This window comes from Pelmatolapia mariae, linkage group LG14 (genome assembly GCF_036321145.2).
Source record: "Pelmatolapia mariae isolate MD_Pm_ZW linkage group LG14, Pm_UMD_F_2, whole genome shotgun sequence".
In the NCBI taxonomy this organism is placed as follows: domain Eukaryota; kingdom Metazoa; phylum Chordata; class Actinopteri; order Cichliformes; family Cichlidae; genus Pelmatolapia; species Pelmatolapia mariae.
In genome coordinates, this window is record NC_086239.1 from 3,929,799 (window position 1) to 3,949,966 (window position 20,168).

The 20,168-nt window shown below is 39.5% G+C and overlaps 1 protein-coding gene across 3 annotated transcripts in view; it reads right to left on the reverse strand.

Moving 5' to 3' along the window:
- The window catches only part of sez6b (seizure related 6 homolog b), a 244,389-nt gene that overhangs the window by 60,118 nt on the left and 164,103 nt on the right, over positions 1 to 20,168 (reverse strand). For all 3 annotated transcript variants that reach the window (XM_063494445.1, XM_063494444.1, XM_063494443.1), the window contains exon 4: positions 16,656 to 16,845. In XM_063494445.1, coding sequence (XP_063350515.1) covers positions 16,656 to 16,845 — 190 coding nt within the window. The remainder of the gene's footprint in view (positions 1 to 16,655; positions 16,846 to 20,168) is intronic.

The following is a 20,168-nucleotide window of genomic DNA, read 5'->3' on the forward strand; positions in this document are numbered from 1 at the left end:
CCGTTCACGCGCAAAAAGTCCGTTCACGCGCACACATGAACGCGGAGGGGGATAGGGGAGGGGGGATGCCTGAGGGGTTGGGGTGGGGTGGGTGGGGGGGGGGGGGGGGGGGGGGGGGGGGGGGGGCAAAAAAAGCCACAGGTATAATACTACTGAGGTAAATAAACCAGAAATAGTACAAAACAATGAAACACTACAGTGCCGTATCCTCCTGTGACTACCACCCACTAGAACTTTGTGCTGACATTTACATTAATTTCTACAAATAACTATCACATCATTGCAAAATGCTGGGAAACATGTCCAGAGTGCCTCTCAGGTGACCAGTGAACTAACAAGTTTCTTTATTGCCCACTGACTTGTCTTCCTACAGCCTCCTGGAATTCATCCAAACATATAGATAATATACTACTGCTAAAGATTCTGATCCATCTTACTGTAATTGTGCTAGTTTTATTGTTACCCCTCGGATGGCTTAGAGTAGCTCTGTTATTGATTCTGTCTGTTGAGAGCAGCACTGTGCCTCAGGTGAGGAAATATGTAGGGAGATTAAATAGGCCAATAAATGACAACCTACAACCCCAGCTGCTTCTAGTACTCTGTTAGGGATGTTGCCCAGCTCTATAGTGACTCACAAAAATAGAAATGAGTGCTGCATTGGTCTTTATAGTATTTCTTGTTCGAGCTAAAACACAGCTGCTTATGTCGTGTCCTCTCACTCCCTGAGCTAGTCATTAGCATGGTCAGCTGTAGCTGTTAAAACCTAGGCCAACCAAAAAACTAAAAAAACTGACAGGCTCGTGGGAGATGAGAAAAGAGATAAAGGAGCCATCATGGTAGCACTGTGGCATCATAACACTGGTGTTAACAGGGAGCTTTCACAGAGACAAATTGCCCCAGAGCAGTAAAAAGGTCTGCTATGTGCTACATCATTTTGCTGTGTCTTCCCAGAATTTATGGCCATTTATCATGTTTTGACTTTAATGAAACTTTACCGATATGCTCAGCTTTTATTTCTCTTTCATGTACAATGTAGCAGATCTACATGGGGATGAATGGTAAAATAAAAGATGAAAGTGCAGTGGCAATGTAAAAATAGCTCAGCTTTAATCTTGTGTTTTCACTATGTATATATATATGTGTGTGTGTGTGTGTGTGTGTGTGTGTGTGTGTGTGTGTGTGTGTGTGTGTGTGTGTGTGTGTGTGTGTGTATGTGCGCGTGAGAGAGCACATATGTATACATGTACGTAAGTAGGAGGTATTACTGTTTGAGCTACTAAACCAAGATATGAGCCCTGGACTGGCTAGAAGCCAAATCTGTACAACTGCTGTGAAAAAATGTTAGCCTCTGCTGTATCTAATCAGGCCTTATGGCCACAGTGTAGATCACGAGAGAAGAGCAATAATTTGAGATGTTTAATGTTCCACTGTAGCAAGCGAATGTAAATTGAATTTATTTATTTTGAGCTTGTGATATGGCTTTGATGTGAAATGACCCAGCTCAGCTCAAACTTAGTCTCTAATCTCATTTGCTCCCTCAGAGGATTTATTTCTGCTGACCATTGCCCTCATATTACTGGAAGGAGATGACAAGCTCTACAAAGATTAATGTATGTTGCAGCTCTTTTTCTGGCTTTGCTATGGAATAGCTAGGCTCTCACAGATACAGAGTCGGTGGGCATTGCTATTCAATAATAATGGAAACTGGCAGTTATTCTCTACACATTATTTCAAGCAAACAAAACACAGTTAGCAACATCCAAATTACGTCGTATTTCACAAGGCCAACCATTAAGCCTTAATCTGGATATCAAAAAAGAAAACAAAAAAACAAACAAAACACCAGAATCACTTTGATTAATTCAGATGTCCAGAAAAACAAATCTTGCAGTGGTGTGGTGTTTTGGTGGTATGGCATAAGAGCCACTTCTGGCAATGAATATGCAGAGGTACTAGAGCTTAAGGCCAAATATAATATAAACTAGGTTGGACTGATGCATCTTTCTCTATTTTTAGAATAACCACAATTACCTCTGTGTGTTAACTATAATATCTAAAACTAAAGTTCCATATGTATTGGTCATCAGCACTTAGTGGCCACCCAGTTAGGCTTCAGCGTTCAAACACATCATTAAAGCAATAATCTCAGCTAATATAGCAAATTCAGTTTACTTCCTTATTTTAATCAATTTTGGCAATTATTTACCTATCCCATCATTGTGTGAGTAATTTGATCAGATTCAGTAAGAAGGACTAGATGTTACAGTCCCTGATAATGCATTGCTTTAGATGGAGAGACTGTTGAGGGATGGCCGTTATGAGGAAAGGCAGCCCAGAAACTTTGTCAGCAGCACGCACCATTGTGTGCCTCAACTTTCGGTCTTTTACCCAGGCTAATCTGCCATTTTCCTTCCTTGGTTAGGTTTAGGCATTAGAGATCTGATCTAGCTTATCATTTTAAAATTTGGGACACATCGTCAGTAGTGGACCTTAGATTCAACGGGTGTTTCGGCCATTATCACTAGACACCCTCATCCAAGGACGCCCTGCCAGGCTTGATCAGGCCCTGGAGTGTGTCACTGGTTTATGTTAACTTGTTATTTCTCTTCTTCTTTCTTCTGTTTAGTTTCCTACAGTTTATTTTCTATCTATTCACTGCAACTGAGAAATAACACTTACCTCTTTAGCATTTATGGAGCCTCACTTCTTCAAAGGGATAGAAAAGGTGATAGAGAGAAGTAAGACAAAAGGGACAAGATAGGAGAGAGCAGAGAGGAGAGCCAGACGGGGGGCGCCCGATCTGGCTTCCCACACCTCCCCGCCGGATCGGGCTGTACGCTCTACCTCCTCACTGCCTCCCAGAAAAGGGAAGAAGAGCAGAGGGGAGAAGAGTGGAATATTTCTTTTCTCTCGCGGTTAGCTGACTGCCTTAGCTGCCCAAGTGATGTCAGCCCTCTTTAGCCACAGCCAGTGACTGGTCCTCTCAGCAGTGTTAGCTAGTTCTCTTATAGCCTGCCTTTGCACCTGTCCTCTGATCCCAATCTCTCTAAGCAGCTTTGCTGTTGTGCTGGCAGCAAAGCCCCTGCACCCAGCTTCCACCGGGCGCACCTTGATCTTCCAGCCTCTGTCCTCTGCCTCAGCTGCCAAGTTGGCATACCACAGCTTATTACGCTCAAACGCTTCCTCAGTTGCTTCCTCCCATGGTACCGTCAGCTCAATGACATACGCAAGTTTTTGGGAGTTAGACCAAAGGACGAGGTCTGGTCGCAAAGTTGTTGTTACGATCTCTGTGGGAAAAATTAGCCTCTGATCCAAGTCCACTTGCATCTGCCAATCCCTGGCAACCTTCAGCGGGCCCAGGTTTGGGGTTGAGGGGCTTGTCCTCGCCTTGTCTCCCGGACAAATGTTGATGAAAACTGACGCTCCTCTTGGTTCGTGAAAGGTTGAGCGTTGATGGATTTTCTTTTGCACTCAACTTTCTCTGCTAGACACCTGAGAACCTGGTTGTGTCTCCATGTGTATCTACCCTGAGTATGGCTAGTCCTACAACCAACGAAGATGTGCTTGAGTGTTGCTGGGACTGTACACAGGGGGTAGGATGGGTCCTTTCCAAACCACAGCTGCAGATTTATTGGGGAAGGTAGCACATCGTATGTCGCTCGGATGATGAAACTTAGTCTATTAGACTCCATGCCCCAGATTTCACTGCATGAGAGTTTCCTCTTTTCCACACTCATTGTGTCATGCTGTCTCCCAACAGCATGACACAATGAAGGAATCACAAACATTTTTTTTTCTAGATGCACTTTATACAAAAACTAGCACAAAATGCAAAGCTCATTGAGAATCACATTGCATATTGTGTGAAAAGTTTATTTCCCAAAACAATGGATTCAATGTGAATCTAAAGCAGCAGGCACTGTTCTGTTTGTATTAGCAGTAACTTAATCCCTCATTTTTCTGACTGTGTTTCCCAGACACTTTCCATTTTGACAAGTAGACTAAAAAGGCTGGTTCTAATATAGTGCTTCCTTTCCTTACATACCTTGCTGTATTCATCCATTCACAATAGCACTTTTTTCTATGTCTAAGTCTTCTATATAACATTCACACTCCAATGAACTCATCACTTCAGTCCCTTGCCCGAGGATACCTTGACATCCAGACTGAAGCAGACAGGGATTGAGTCACAAATGTTGATTAATTAATAGCTAACTGTTACTGCCAAAATAGACTTATTTTTGCTTTCAGAAGTGTTTTGATTTAAATTTAAAGCTTGAATGGTGTTCTTTATCTCACGAATTCTTGTACTTGTAAAACAGCTAACTGATCATCTGCAGGGGACTTGTTTATTTGAAGAGTTTCAGTTTGCTGGATGCTGGATTTTTCATGCAGGGCCAAATAAGAAAGGTCAAAGGCAGGAACACAGCTGGAGGCACTGGATTTCAAAAGCATGACCTCTTTTTTTTTCATTAAAATTAAGATAATAGATGATTTACTATTAGCCAAATGTGAATATAGATAAATGTTGTTAGCAGTCTGTGTCAGTTTTAACATAAAAGGCTGGATGTTAAGACTCTTACCCTCTCACCAATGTAATGAGAGGTAAGCCAGGGGTACTTCAATTTCTTTCGATCTCACCTTTCTTGACAATAAGGGTATTTATTTGTTCTGTTCAGCCCTGACATCAACCAAAGCTTTGTTGGATAGAGAATCTTGATTACAGCGCAGAGTGGCTGGCAACATTAAACAGAGAGGCTTATTTGAATATTGGCAAAAGGCAAACCAGTGCAGGATTATGACAGTCATAGAGCAAAAGGTGGGGTACAGCCTGAATAGGCTGCTAATCTGTTCCAGGGCTAGCATATAGAGATAGACATATTCATATCTGTGGTATGAATACAATCACTAGTTAACCTAACTTCATTCATCTTTGTATCATCCATCTCTCTGGTTTATTGTAGGGTATTTACCTTATAATATAAAGTGCCTTGGGGCAACAGTTATTGTGATTTGGTGCTATATAAATAAAATTTTACTGAATTTTAATTGAATCTTTGGACTGTGGGAGGAAGCCGAAGTACCTGGAGAGAACACGCTAACTCCACACAGAAAGGCCCCAGACTTGATTTGAAATACAGGACTGGCATAATTTCTGTCTCTGATATAAAAAAAATCTTATCAATAGTGACAAGGAATTTCAATATATTCAAGAAGGAGCCACCAAGAGCTAGTATAAATATATCAGAGCTAGTATAAAACACAAACACTTTCTTCATAAGTGTTCTAACAGTATTCCAGACATTGTCTGTGCTGTCCTAATTTCACAGAGATCCACTGGGAGAAAAGTCTGTGCCTTGACAGAGAGAGCAGCAGAGAAAAACAAAGAGAAACATGGAGAAGACCTACAGTATCTGCTCTGAGAAAAATCTACAAGAGCTGCTTCCCTCTTTTCTTCACCCTCAAGAGGCCATCAACTATGATAAATAGCCAGCAGGAAGAGTTGATGAAGACACGGAAACACCCACATAGAGATCATACATAAAGCAGAGGGCCACAGATGATGCAGGGTGAGCTGAATGGAAAAGAACAGGGGGAGAAACAAATTGCTGGCACACTTGGGTCTAATCTATGTCACAGTCATTCCCCCACTGCCTGAGAGTCACTGAGCCAATCAGGGGGCTTCAAACACATAGTATAACTGCAACACCCACCCACCCACGCACCCACGCACCACCCCTCCAATCTATTTCATTTATGCTCAAAAGGCTGCAGTATGTGGACATGTTACATAGAGATCACCCTGAAGATTGCGTTTCAACTAGCCTAAACTGGTATGGAGTGCTGGATCTTCCACCCAATATTCAGTCACCCAGTTACCAGTTATACAGTTGTTGGCAATTATGCAAAATTACTCCACAAAAATAGAGACCTAAGGAAGCAGAGGTTTCTTTAAAATGAAAGAGGTTCATCCTTTTTTAAAGACACATATGGTCGGCGCATTTAACACATTTAATTGCAGTTATAGTTGATTGTCACTATATGTTCAAAGCCAAAATAAGAAGTCATAACCATGACAACAATGTCAGTCTATGTGTTGGTCACGCACCATGAGCTGGGTGTCAAAAAATGATTTTGTTTGGATTTAAATTCCAGATCAGTGAAATAAAGACAAATGATCAAAGTCAAGGCATTTTTGGAAGCTACTTTGATTCAGTAAATAAAAAGGAGGTTTGTTTCTTTTCTGTAAATATTTCATTTAAATGGCCCAATGATAGTGCAAAATGTATTAATTTCACAATAAAGACTCTAAAATTGTGACAACTTCTTTTCATTCTTAGTTCAAATCATGGTTTGGGTTAAACCAGATAGAAAGGTTTAGAAAACTTTCTAAGAAGCCTTTAAATCAGACCTGAACGACACCCATGCCACAACCAGCCTTTTGGTTCTCATGCTGGGCGGTCAGGGAGAATTAAGAATTTAAATCTAAAAAATTTCTTGGATCAGATTCCTTGGATTTCATGGCTTTGTCTGTGCACTGAAATGGCAAATAAACTGGTTATTATTTAACCATCTACTTTACCTGACAACTCAAAGTGCTTTTTACAACTTGCCTAATTCACACAAGCACTTTTTTCTGTGCTTCTGTGCTTTCTATCTAACATTCACACTCAGATAAATGCATCAGAGAGCAACTTGGGGTTAATAGCCTGCCTGAGAATATCTGGCATGCAGACTGGAGACCCCAGGGATCAAACATCATTTCCTTTAGGATTAATAAAGTGTTCTGATTCTGAAACCACAACCCTTCCAATTAGTACATAACCTGCTCTACGTCCTGAGCTACAGCTGACATGTGACAATGTGACATGCACTGTCAACTATGGGACCTTATATAGACATGTGTGTACTTCCAAATCATGTCCAGTCAGCTTTAACACAGGTGGGCTCCAATCAAGTTGTAGAAATATTTGACAGATGATCGATCAGCTGAAACAGGCTGCACCTAATTTTGAGAGTAATGGCAAACGTTGTGAATATTTTTTTAAATAATATTGTGAAATGACAAAATGTTAAACACACAAAGCACTCTGAATACTTTCTATATGCACTGTATTATACACTAGGAGGTGTTGTGTAAGTCAGTGCTTTAAATTAACCAAATTGTTGATATCGATATTTCCTTTTTAATTATGCTAATCAGGCTAATAGACTTGACTTCCTTCAAAATGTGAAAGATCCCACTAACTGTTTTAATCACACACTGGATCTTGTGCTTACATATAGCTGAAATTGAAGATTTAACATCCATCTTTTGTCTGATCATTTTTGAAAACATTTAATTTCACAATAATAGATTACACAGATACATGTTATTATAGTAGAGGTCTTTCTGAAAGTGCTGTAACTAAATAGCGAACTAACTGAAGAAGTGATCTCTCTACTATGATCTTCTTTATGCCATGTGCCAACACAATACAAAGGAGCTACCTAAATTTTACTCTCACCAAGGTTTATTACCATCTTAATAGTTTTATATTGTCACTGTATACAAGCCTGTATACTGTGGCTCCTCAGAAAAAGAAGGCAACTAATCAGAGATGCTTGACTCTTTGGTATAACTCGCAAACATGGACCGCAAAGAAGAAGACATACAATGTAGAGAGGAAATGATAATGCACTCATTTCAAAGACCTCTGGTTGGCCTGGAAAAATAGTTTGTTACTTTATAAAAATGCCCTCTGTAAAACTAGGACATCTTACTATTCATCAAATTGAGGAAAACAGGAGCACACTGTGCTGCAAGTCTTTAAAATGGATGATGTTACGAGAATGGTTCTCAGAACTGTTAATTTAATCCGAGCAAGTTTGAATCACCATCAGTTTGGCAGCCTTCTTAGTGTTAAGAAGGCTGTCAAACTGAGGTCAAAGAGACTGGGCGGTTTACTAATCAAAAGTGACAACGAGTGAGTGAATTACAGGATGTAGAATGGCTGTAGGATCATGCAAAAATGTTGCAAGGTCCCAATAAAGTTGCTATGCAGGACTACAACATTGGATTTTCCAAAAAATCAATACTCAGATATTTATTGGTGCTAAAAATTAATATTGAATTAAATAACTCATTTGCAACCGTATTGATAACAACTGTGCCGTCTTTGCCTCCTCCAGCTGACACACTACTTCACACAGGAACACTGCAGGCAGTCAGACACACAGCTCCTCCACTCACTAACTGAAGTAGTTAATATTAATAACGCAGGCAAGACAGAGGTGCAAATGGTTGCAGTAAAGTGCCAAAGACAGTCAGCAGCATGAAGGTATGAATGCAACAGTCCAGGGGTGGGGGGTAGATGGGGGGAGGTAGTGAACAGAGTTACATCTTCCGGCAGCCTGGTGAATGAAGCTGTTCAGCTGTTGAAGATGTTGATGCTGTTCTAGTGAGCTGAGCCTGGAATCTTCGGTACCTCCTCCTCGAAGGCAGGAGGCTGAAGAGGGAGTGTGAAGGGTGAGAGGGGGTCTCCAGCGATGCTGATGATTTTGTGGGTAAGGTGGGTATGAAAATGCCCATGAGGGAGGGCAGAGGGGCACCAATGACCTTGCTGGTTGTATTCATGTGTTGCAGAGTCTTCCAGCAGGAGGACATGCAGCCTCCGTACCACACAGTGATGTGGTTGGTGGGGACACTCTGAAGTCCCCTGCTATGATGATGAATCCATTTGGGTGTGCTGTCTGTTGTTCACTGATACCCTGGTAGAGCTCAATGAGTGCCTGTTCCTAATGCTGGTAGTAGCGATGGGAGGGATGTAAACAGCAAAGAGGATAACCAATATAAATTACCTCAGCAGGTAGAAGGATCAGCACTTAATGATAATAAACTCTGTGTGACACACACACTGTCTGGGACCCTGGACATGGGGTGTCATCATCTCTCTCTGGCTCAGGTCTTTTCCTCTTCTCTGGTCCTAGCTATTAAAACAGGTAAGGCATAACTGGGTAACTGATCCCAGCTGCCCTGCCAGCTTCCCTAGCATTGCCCCAAAATCCACTGCATCACCCTTCCTCTGCAGCGGAGCCACGGACTACACCCTGCCACATACCCCACCAACCAACTTAGGTTGGGGAGCCAACAGTGAGCGGGACAAGAAATCAGCCCCGACCATCAGCCTATTGACCACCACAAACTTAAAAGGCTGGAGAGTCAGATACCACCAGGTGATCTGGACATTGGCACCCTTCATGTGGTGCAGCTATTGCAGTGGAGTATGATCCTAACAGAGGCTGAATGAGCATCCCAGGAGGTAATAACAAAGAGAGTCAACCATCCACAGGATTGCCAGACACTTCTTCTCCCGTATCTGGACTCCCTCTCAGACAGTTTTCAGCTGATGTAAACAAATGTGCGGCTTATCCTTCTTACCTGTTGGGACAAAACATCTCCCAGCTCTGTAATTGACGCATCTGTCTGCAAAATAAAAGGCTCAGGGAAAAATTAAGGGTGTGGATCAGGGTTTCCCCACAAAGAGCCTTTTTCACCCAATCAAATGCCAATTGCCACATAACCGTCCACTGGATGAGATTCAAGGCACTTTTTGGTAAGAACGGATAAGGTGCTGGTCAGCTCAGCAAAGTTAATCAGCGGTAGTAGCCAGGCCAGCCCCAAAAACCGCCTCACCTTTTTTTTGATCCTGGGATGTGGGCAGGCTGCAATGGTTGCAGTTTTCTCATCCATGGATCCGTCTGCCCACCTGCCTTGTGGGATCTGAACTACTGTACCTCCCTCCATCCATTCTTCTTTGTTTGGCTGTGAACCCCACCTGCCTCAGGGACTCCAGGACCGTGGCCACCAATTCCACATGCTATGCCCAGGTATCACTAGGGATTATAACATCATCTAAGCAGGCAGTAGCATATGTGTCTATATGTGTCTCTACACCTTTTCAGCCCTGCAGACTGTATCCTTCATATTCCTGTATTCAGTAGAGCCTTCAGGTCACTAGTGGACAGGCCTAGTTAAGATGACAGTGTATTCATAGATATTTATATAGCATCCTGTTGCCACCTCCTCACAGACCTGGTGGCAACAGGAAGTCTTTGAACTGCAGGGGGACCAGGTTGCTGTCTGATCTTCTTAAAGGGGCAACGCAGTCGTTCTCTCCCCAGTGTTTGTATACAGAAGTTTTATTGTCCCATTTTTTACACTTTGCATTCTGCTTTAAAGTTTACAGAGTAAAATCCAGACTAACCTGGTTACATTTTTGAGCAATGATAATGATGTTTACACCATAAGTCAGCAACAGTTGCATGCTAGGACTAAGTTGAATGTCCATAGAGACTTTCCTCCATGGTAAAAGGACTGCATCACCTTCCATTCACAAACACTGGTGAAGCCATGTCCTCATACTCCTAATGTCTTACCAGCACCCACAGCTAACCCATCTTATTAATCAGAGACTCCACGTTCCTCACAGAGGAAATATCAATGGAAGGTTTATTTTTCTATCTCCTTACATTGATTTCACTTTGGCTAGGCATCTACAACATGTCCTTTTGAGTTCCTGCATTGGTCTTCAAAACACCACTGCTGAAGCCCAGCAGTGGTGTTTTGAAGAGTGCTAGCAGCTGGTCCTGTGTGTATGTTAACAGAGATCCTCTCCATTCAGTGCATTCTCCCAACCATGAAAACTGATAAATAAAAAAATCATGAGGATCATACAAAGGGATAAGGCAAATTATGCCAATGGTTTATATAATCTGAGCCAGACAGATATAGAGCCTCAGAAAGACAAGATTAACCCATATCTATGAAGGAAAAACACAAAAACTATGGAAGCTGCTGCAACAAGGTACCATTTCCAAGGTGCCATGAAGGAATTTAAATTAAAATAGCTTACTTCATTAGGACAACAGCACTGAGTCAGACACCGTTTGTTGTGCTTTTGGAGGAGCATGAGACTCAACATGGTGACATAGGCTATCACTGGGCAAGATATTGAATAGATATTGAAGATATTGAAGAGATTGAATATCACTGTAAGTGCATTTATTCACACAACTGCAAAAGGCTACCTGTGATGAACATTTTTGTTTTAACAGCTATGCAACTGACCAGTATTGTTGTTTTTCATTTTCTCTTTAAAACATTTTACACTTGAACATTCACTTGTATATGTGAGATATGGCAATGCAAATGAAATTTAAATGCCTACAAATGACTACTGAAGCTAATTTGTAGCTGCTTCCTTGAGAGGAAATTGTATCTGTGAGGGAGAGGCAAAGAGGAAGACAGAGAGAGATTAGACAATTTTGGGCCCTCTTATTATCAACATTTCATTAACAACTATATTACAATAAGAGCATTTTAAAACAGCAGGCGAAGGAATGCTGCAGATGGGAGGCACTTAAAAATATAATTTTACACATTCTCTTTATTCAGATATATATTACTAAATTTCTTTTGACCATTTTGGAAAATGTCATGAAAAAGACATTTATTTAGTAATTAGAACTGAAAACTGTGGACATTTACAAAGCCAGGAATGATATTAGAGTTTAGGACAAAATGCCAAGATATCAGTGCCTCCTGATTTAATTTTAATTATTGTTTTTCAAAAATGTGTCATCCTAGAGTCCCCTAAATGTATTATTAAAAAATACGACTAGGTCACTAAACACCTTAATACACCCTTTGGCCTTTGCAGAAGTGCAGTCAGACTACATGCTAGTGTATTTTCATGTTAAATATACAGTACATACGTCAAGCATTTGAACGCACCAATTAAAACGGCGTAAATGTAAGGGTTGCTATGGCAGACACTGCCCTAGTTTCCAGACTAAGTCTGTTAAATAAGGTTGCACACCTTCAGTTTACTGTCCTGCTCTTGACAGCCCTGCAGATGTTCTTATTTATAGCACCATGAAATCTCCTTTTGCTAACAGAGATTAATGGTCTATTAGCAGCCTTGCATTTTACATGAAGTGATGAAAAATAGATACATCTTATTCTGTGCCTGGACATCAATGAAGAAACTTACAAGGAAGATTCATTTATGGCTCACTCATCAGAGCTCACTGAAAATAAATGGGCGTGACAGGCTTGTACAGGACAAGACAGTGTGGGTGGGAAATATCCTTCCATAATGAGATTCAATTTCACACAATGTCATAACTCCTGTCATGCTGGATGGGACAAGGCTATGAAATTTGAAGTCTAAATGGAAGTGGTACAGACAGCTCTGGAGAGAAAAACACTGTGCAGTGTTAACATGGGAGAAGAATTAACTAGATGAGATGGGTGAGATTGAAAATTCTTTATCCTATCCCATATTCTTTATATTAAAAAGTGACTTTCATGGTTATGTGGCGCAAATAAAGCTGCAGTTATTCTGGCAAAAGCAAAGCTGTACTTTAATGCATATGCTATTAGTTTATAAGGGGTGACCGTGGCTCAGGGAGTTGGGAAGCTCATCTGTAACCGTGAAGGTTGCTGGTTCGATCCCCCTGCTCTCTGGTCGTTGTGTCCTTGGGCAAGACACTTTACCCTACCGCCTACTGGTGTTGGCCAGAGGGGCGATGGCGCGATATGGCAGTAGCTTGCCTCCACCAGTGTGTGAATATGAGAGTGAATGAATAGTGGAATTGTAAAGCACTTTGGGTGCCTAGAAAAGCACTATATAAATGCAATCCATTATTATTATAGACTTTAGAATTATATTTACTAAAGATATTCATGTGATCACATACAAGGGAATTCAATCCAACTGAATTCTATTTATATATATATATACCACCAAATAACAACAACATCTGCCTCAAGGCAAATGCGTTATACAAAAAATTCATTGTACAGCCTGTCTTCCTTTAGGTTGTGTAATACTTACTATAATCTCAAAGTGTGTTTAGAACTTCGAAGAAGATGCTATATCTATAACATAAAATATTAGAAAATTACATGAGCACTTGCATGTGCAACTATGACACAGTCATACATTCACAGTAAATGTTAGTCATCCTCTTCCAGCGCTGCGTGGACTGTCCAATCCTTTCTCTGCCTGGGAACAATAAGTGGGCCCAGCAACTCAATCTGATGAATCCTATCTGAGTTAAAACATGGTCTCCCTCATCACTTGAGCTACTGCAGTCCAAAAACATTTAATTTATTGATCAATAGCCTCTTTTTCAGTATTACTGACGAACACTGAGGCCAGGGAGGGAACCATTTGAATGGAAAAGCACAAAATTGAGTTTTTCTGTCAAAAGTTTTTGCTCAGTGGTGGAAAAAAATAGTGTATACACTTTGAATTAACACTAACATTAAATTCTTTCTTTAAACCTTCCAAACAACATCATCTATCTTTATAATTACATCCTCCAGTCGGGTTTCAAAGTTTCAAAATTTTCAAAGAACCTGCAAATAGTATGTTGTACTAAGGTATATTACTGTCAATTCAACAGGATTGGGAAGAGCTATATGGGCCAGTAAGCTCAAGCTTTCTTTGCTGATCTAACCGAGCAAAGATGCATAGAAAAGCAAAGAGTAGAATGCCTCAGAGAAAAAGACAGAATTTAATAAACCAATATATGAAACAATGAGTGGAGGGAAAGGACTATCAGTATTTGAGGTGGAGTTTTTGAGTTGTTTAGTCTGGATTCACACTTTTAAAATCAGTCTCCTCCTGAAACTCCAGACATGCAAACAGAGACAAAAACACCAAAAAGAGCATCAGCACACTTTAAACAGTATTTAAACAGTGTTCAAGCAACACATCACTATGGTGTCATTTTACTAAAAACATGTCCTGGTTCACAGAATATTTTTTCACAGAAGCCAGGGCTTCAGTTTATCAAGTTAGGTCATCATTAGAAGCATGTTGTCTTTGCAGTTATTTATTTTTAGTTTTGGAAACTATTTTCTTTTTTTTTTTGTTTCTTCAGTTGTATAGTTTCTACTGTTTGCTGCTGCCAAGACAATCCTTTCATTCCACATTTAAATTTTTCTATCAGGAAGTATATTTAGTAGTACTTTCCTTGAGAGCAGGGAAGTCATGTTTGTGTTGCACTTTGATTTCACCTAGGCTACGGGATAATGCTTCACACTATCAAAGTGGATTTGAAATCAATCAGTCAATCATATTGAACATCATCCTCTTCCACAGACGCATCCTCTTCAGTTTTGCTTAGTTCAAATCACTCTCATGACCGAATATCTGAATAGCCTCATAGACTGTGAATCTCTTGCTCATGTTGACTGATGCTACTACAGAATAAAACTGATAACATCTCACCCAACTCCCATTTATAGATGCTAATGTTTATTAGTCCCTGTCCAGGATGTGCACATCCTCATCACTGAAAGAGTGGCCACTAAATAGACTGCAGAGTCCTGGCCTGATGAGGTAGCTCTTCTGTGTTGTGCCATTTGCTTGGTCAGAGGTGGATTGGTTTGGCCATTTTAACACAATAAAAGAAATTTTCACCATATTAGTCATTTCTGTAGGTCTCTAAAATAAGTGAGAGAGAATATACCTGCTGCTCGGCCTGTGGCTTTTCATCAGACTCGGGGAACACGGTGTTGTTTTTTGTAGCCATCCATTATTGTCGGGTTTCATAAATGGCATAAATGAGACACTCTCATGACTCATCGAGTGACTCTACTGACCAGCCAGTTGGTGGCATGCAGTCTGACGATGTCACATTTTAGTACCTTGGAACGCTTGGAACCCCAGGAGAGCAGGTACTAAAAAAGTACCTGGTACCAGGTACTATGACCTAATGGAAAACCCTGAAACCTGTGGCAGGTAAGGGTACATCTGGCACCATCTTACAATGCTGTGATTGCAGCCATTCTCCAACTTTCTGAATGGTACTCATGGCCATTGATCCATTGATAAATGGTCTTTGATCAGTGGTTGTTGATCAATGGTCATCACAATTTGCATATTAATGACCAAGAAACCGAACTTACAGCCTATTGTTCGCCAGTAGTGCTATTTTCAGTCCTTTTGCAAATGTACTGTTTTTCAGTTTGGGGAAACCTGCATTCAGCTAAACTCAAGGACTAACTCGGATGAGTGATGAAACGTTTTTGCCACTGAAAATGCTACATCAAGATGAACAGAATCAGCATTTTCGGATTTCCTTACTTGGATGATTGAGCATGCTTCAAGACAAGCACAGGCAAACGTTTTTTAAGTTTAACTCCATTTTCAAGTTTTCTTCCAACTGATAAAAAACTTAAGAACCATTTCAACAACCACCAAACAGCTAAAATAACAAATGATTAAAGAGCAGGTAAACAGATTCTGCAAAATGGTGTAAATACAAAGCGAGGCTCCCACCGTTCACCTGATATCAGGTGCTGAAGGAAGACATCAGACAGATCTCCAAACTGTAGGTTTCGTCACACTCCAACCAAAATTCACTGAACCAGCAGCAAAAGAAGACCAAAACTACGCTTCACATTTGAAAAACATTGTAATGAATTCCCTCTTACTTTGGCTGTCTTGCTTCCACCACGATATTGGCAAGACCCCAGATGCAGGCTATGCAAAGTACGTAGCTTTACATAGCTATGATACATAGCCCTAGCAAAACCCCTACACACTGGGTGACACTTAAAGACATAAAAATATAATGCAAAATACAATGATCAAGAAGAGTCTGGATCACTTTATCAGTGCACAGTATCTTGTTGTGTTATTTAATTTTTTTGTTCCAATAACTGTACTACAAGAAATTTCTGAGTCATTGCTTTGAATATGAATATTAAACAAGCAGGTACTGAAAAATAACAGAACAGGACAGTGTTTTAGTCTATATATATACATTTTAATATTTTTGAGTTCCAGCAGTTTACAGTGTAATTAATCAAAGCTGCTATTCAGATTTTCAAAAGTACAAATTGCCTTTAGCATTTAATATTTTTAATAATTTATTTTAATATTTCTTGAATATCAACAGTGCATTATTGGTGGAGGCCAAGAAAATACTGTTGAACTGAAGAAATGTACTTAAGCTGTTACATTTAGCTGCACACAGTGCAATTCAGGCAGTCAGTTGCCGTAATACTTTTACATTTTGTGTGACATGTATTTGAAAGTTGAGGTTTGAGTTTTGTTCAGGTAAAAAAGATTACAAAACTGAGTGTTAAATACTGATTTTTGCTAAACTAAAAAAGTGACTCTGTTGTACTTTAAAGTGGCTCTCCTTTTAAGTTATGTTAGCTTATTTCCATGGGAGACATAAATGAAAATGAATGGAAAGTTCAAGTGTATATATATATATATATATATATATATATATATATATATATATCGCACATTTACTGAATTTCACAGTATTGATTTCACACTATATAGTTGATTTTACATATGCTCACATAAAAAACCAAAAAAAAAAAAACCAAGACCACATAACTGAGGGTGTGAAAACGTTGTATATGTATATATATATGTGTGTGTGTGTGTGTGTTCGATGCACAACCACTGGAATTATGAAGTCATAAAACAAGATTGAAACATCTTCATAACTGCTGCATGCTGTGCCTGAATCTATGTTCATGCTGTGCAACAAGCATGAAACTGCCATTTCTACTTTTTTTTTCAGCTTTCAACTTTCAGCGTGAAGGAAGAACATGTTCAGTGATTCAGACTTACCTTGATATCTGACAAGGACAGCTCCAGCCTGAGGATTGATGCTGTGGAAGCGGATGGAGATCTGATTGCTGTGACTTCTTACTACCAAACCCCTCATTAGAATGGACTCGTTGGCCAGCACTGTGTTCTCACTGTTTAGAACATCTTCAAAGATCACTTTGTCTCCTTCAGAAAGATTCACATTCATCACCTGACAAAAAAAAAGAGTATAGATTATATTGTTTGCACATGAAAATAATACTAGAAAAATCCACGTTCTGTGTCATTCTGTGAACGTTCCTAGAGAATGTTGGCTGTAGAGAGAATTTTCTAAGTTTCCGATACCACCACCATCTTTGATGGGTTTTTTTGTTTGTTTTTTAAATGAAATGCTATGTTTTATACAAGATGCAATGGGATGCTAACTTTCCAAGAAGTTCAACTTTTGTCACAGAAAAAGTTGCAGAATATTTTTCTATAAGTCTTTAGAATCTTTAAGATGTGAATGTGAATGAATTTGTGTTGTTTTTGGTCAGCAGTGGTTTTTTGCCTTGGAACTCTTCCATGGGTGCCATTTTTGCCCAGGCTCGTTCTTATTGTTCGATCATAAACAGTGACCCTAACTGAGGCAAGTAAGGCCTGCAGTTCTTCAGATGTTGTTGTATTTTTTTATGGCCTCCTGAATTAGTCATTGATGCGCTCTTGGTGTGATTTTGATAGGCCAGCTACTCCTCGGAAGTTAGATTGTTATAAAATAAGTTATAGATAGTTGATGTAGTTTCTTATCTCTTTCTTTAGATCATGGGATGGTGTATTGACCTACTTCACTTTGTCAGACAGGTTCTATTTGAGGGATCTTAGCAGATCTGGCAGCAGTCAGGTCTAGCTGCGGCTAGTGAAATCGAATTCAGTTTTCCAAAAAATGTTAATTACACGGTTAAATAAAGAGGTAATCTTAAAACATGAACCTCCACCAGGGAAGTTCACTCTCTTGGCAGCATTTACGTTTAAGGGAATAGTATTGCATTTTGTATATATTCATTTTGTTTTCTCTGTTCTTTTAAAACATAGTTTAAGATGTTTGTAGTGCAGTAAAAGTCAGATTAGTGTAGCATGACAGTTTACTTTGATTACTCAAACATTATGTACGAGTAGGTAATGGATAACAGTTACTGATTTGTAAACAACTGGACATGAATAAGTTGAGCTTAGTTCTAACCACCTAGGCAGCTCATTCAGCTTAATGATATTTAAAATCCCTATATACCATTTCTTTTGCCTATATGTTGTCAATACACATAATGTCAGTAGCAAACATAGCTTCAAATAGCTCTCTATAGCATTATTATGACTTTGACGTCAGAGCAATTATTAGCACTGAAGGAGAGATCAAAGCTCAAAAGTGACAAATTAAATTTTTGTTATTAATAACCGTTATTATTGTTTTATTTCACAGTGGTAGTGCCAGCTTTCACAAACAAAATAATACGTTAATACTAATACTTTAGATGTTTTTAATATGAAATGAATCTCGTTCACTTTGAGTTCATTGAACAAATGTGGATGTTGGTTTTTAAGTTGCTTCACTAAATAAGAAATATTTTTTCCCTTGAAGAAGCATTGTTCCCCTGAAGCATTGTTTGTGTTTTACTTTTTGTGAATTAATCATCAATTATAATCATTATTAACAAACAAGGACCCTTGCATTTTCAGAATTTTGCTATTGAATGGTACCATAAGCATCAGTTCTAGATGCATCCCTACTGTTGACCGTCATGGACTTCCCTCTGCAGTTACCTGACTTCAACAACAATAAACAATTACGGGGGAACATTGTTAGTTTCGACCAGGAATGCCCAATACAGAAAGGCCTGGAACCGGATCTCTGTTTAAAAAGTCTGGGACTCTGATCCAGTGAGTATTACCCAGTAGGCAAACGGAGCTTGGATAGAGCTGAGAAGGAGACTCGCCCAGCTCTAACTGCTTTTCAGTCTCCGAATGTTGATACTGCCTCCTCTGAAGGCATGCTTGCCAGAGCTGCCTTGCAGTCAAGCATGAATCTTCAGTCACATCCATTATCAGCAGCTCTCATCCAAATCCATGCTCTGCATAACTAACTGGGTTAACTTATAGTGGCCTGGAAAATACCCCCCAAGGATCTGTTTATTATAAAGGTTTTTACTTTCGCTGTTTCACAAATGATTAAAAAGGGAATCGCAACAATTTGGACTTTTTGAGTACAGGATATTTTACTAAAGCAATTTAGCAGAAACAAAGCAAAACCCAAGTCAAATAATAATAATCACATAAACAAATCACTTGATTTATAATTATCGAATTACATCCTATAAACTGATGCTGGTTTCTAATGTTAATCCTGGAAGGAGAGAGGTTCGAAGAAAGAATACGCATGCCTTGGCCACTACGGATTTATCTCTGATCGGTGTAGTTATACTACTCCAACAGGAAGGCAGTCAAATCCTTGAAAGTTGCAATCCAGTAGGAAATAGCCAAATTCTTGGAAATTATAATCCAACACAGCAAAAATGAGTAGAGAAAAAGACAAAAATTATAAATCCAGTTTGTTGGTCCAAAGTGTTTGGGCAGTGGTTGCTCCACTGGTGTTTCTTACTGTAATATACAACTATGAATTCCCAGAGTCAGATCTTTAAATGATGCTCTCCTACTCATTGCACGGAACAAGAGGAAGAACCCCAATGTTCCTAGGAGTCCTGTTTTATACTCATGTGCCCATATGCATCACCTCCTGTCTTACCTCCTTCATGTTCTCCATCATGCAATTACTTACTGCACATAATGTCCTCCTGTATATATCCACTTAATGTATATAATGTTCTCTCTCTCTTTTTGCACAGTTGCACTCGTATAACTATGCATGTGACAAATAAAGAATCTTGAATCTTGAATACGATTATGACATCTAAATCCTGCTCTTTTAAGACACACACTTGTCAACAAGCTTCTTCTCTCTGTTTTTCACATTTCATATACATGATTTAAAGCAAAGTTCAAACATTAAAATCACTTAATTACCGTGGTTACATTTTCTTCTTTTCTATGTTGTACTTTAATATGATCTCACATTAACTGCATCACATGTGAATGTTCAGTCCCATATGAATATACTTTCCTTCATCTCTCATTCAGTGTACATGTTTTACTTCAGCAGGATTTATCAATAGCTCAGTATCACAAATATCATTACTACTTATGATTCCAACATGATCTCTATTAAGCTTAGTTACATAGGAATAATTTTTCTCTTCATCACTCTGTGCTTCAATCACAATATACTCAACATAAAACTTCTTTTTAAAATTAAACAAGTCAAAGTCAGAGATTCTCTGACTCACTCCCCCCTCCCATCCTGCTCACTCACAGCCTCCAAAGTCATTTAGCACAAACAAGCCATTCAAAACAGAATCTCTGTGAGAGGCCTGTTATCAGAATAATTTCATTACTCAGATTGTCTAAGGAGCTTGGAAAGAAAAGCATCTGGACTTCTTTAAGTTG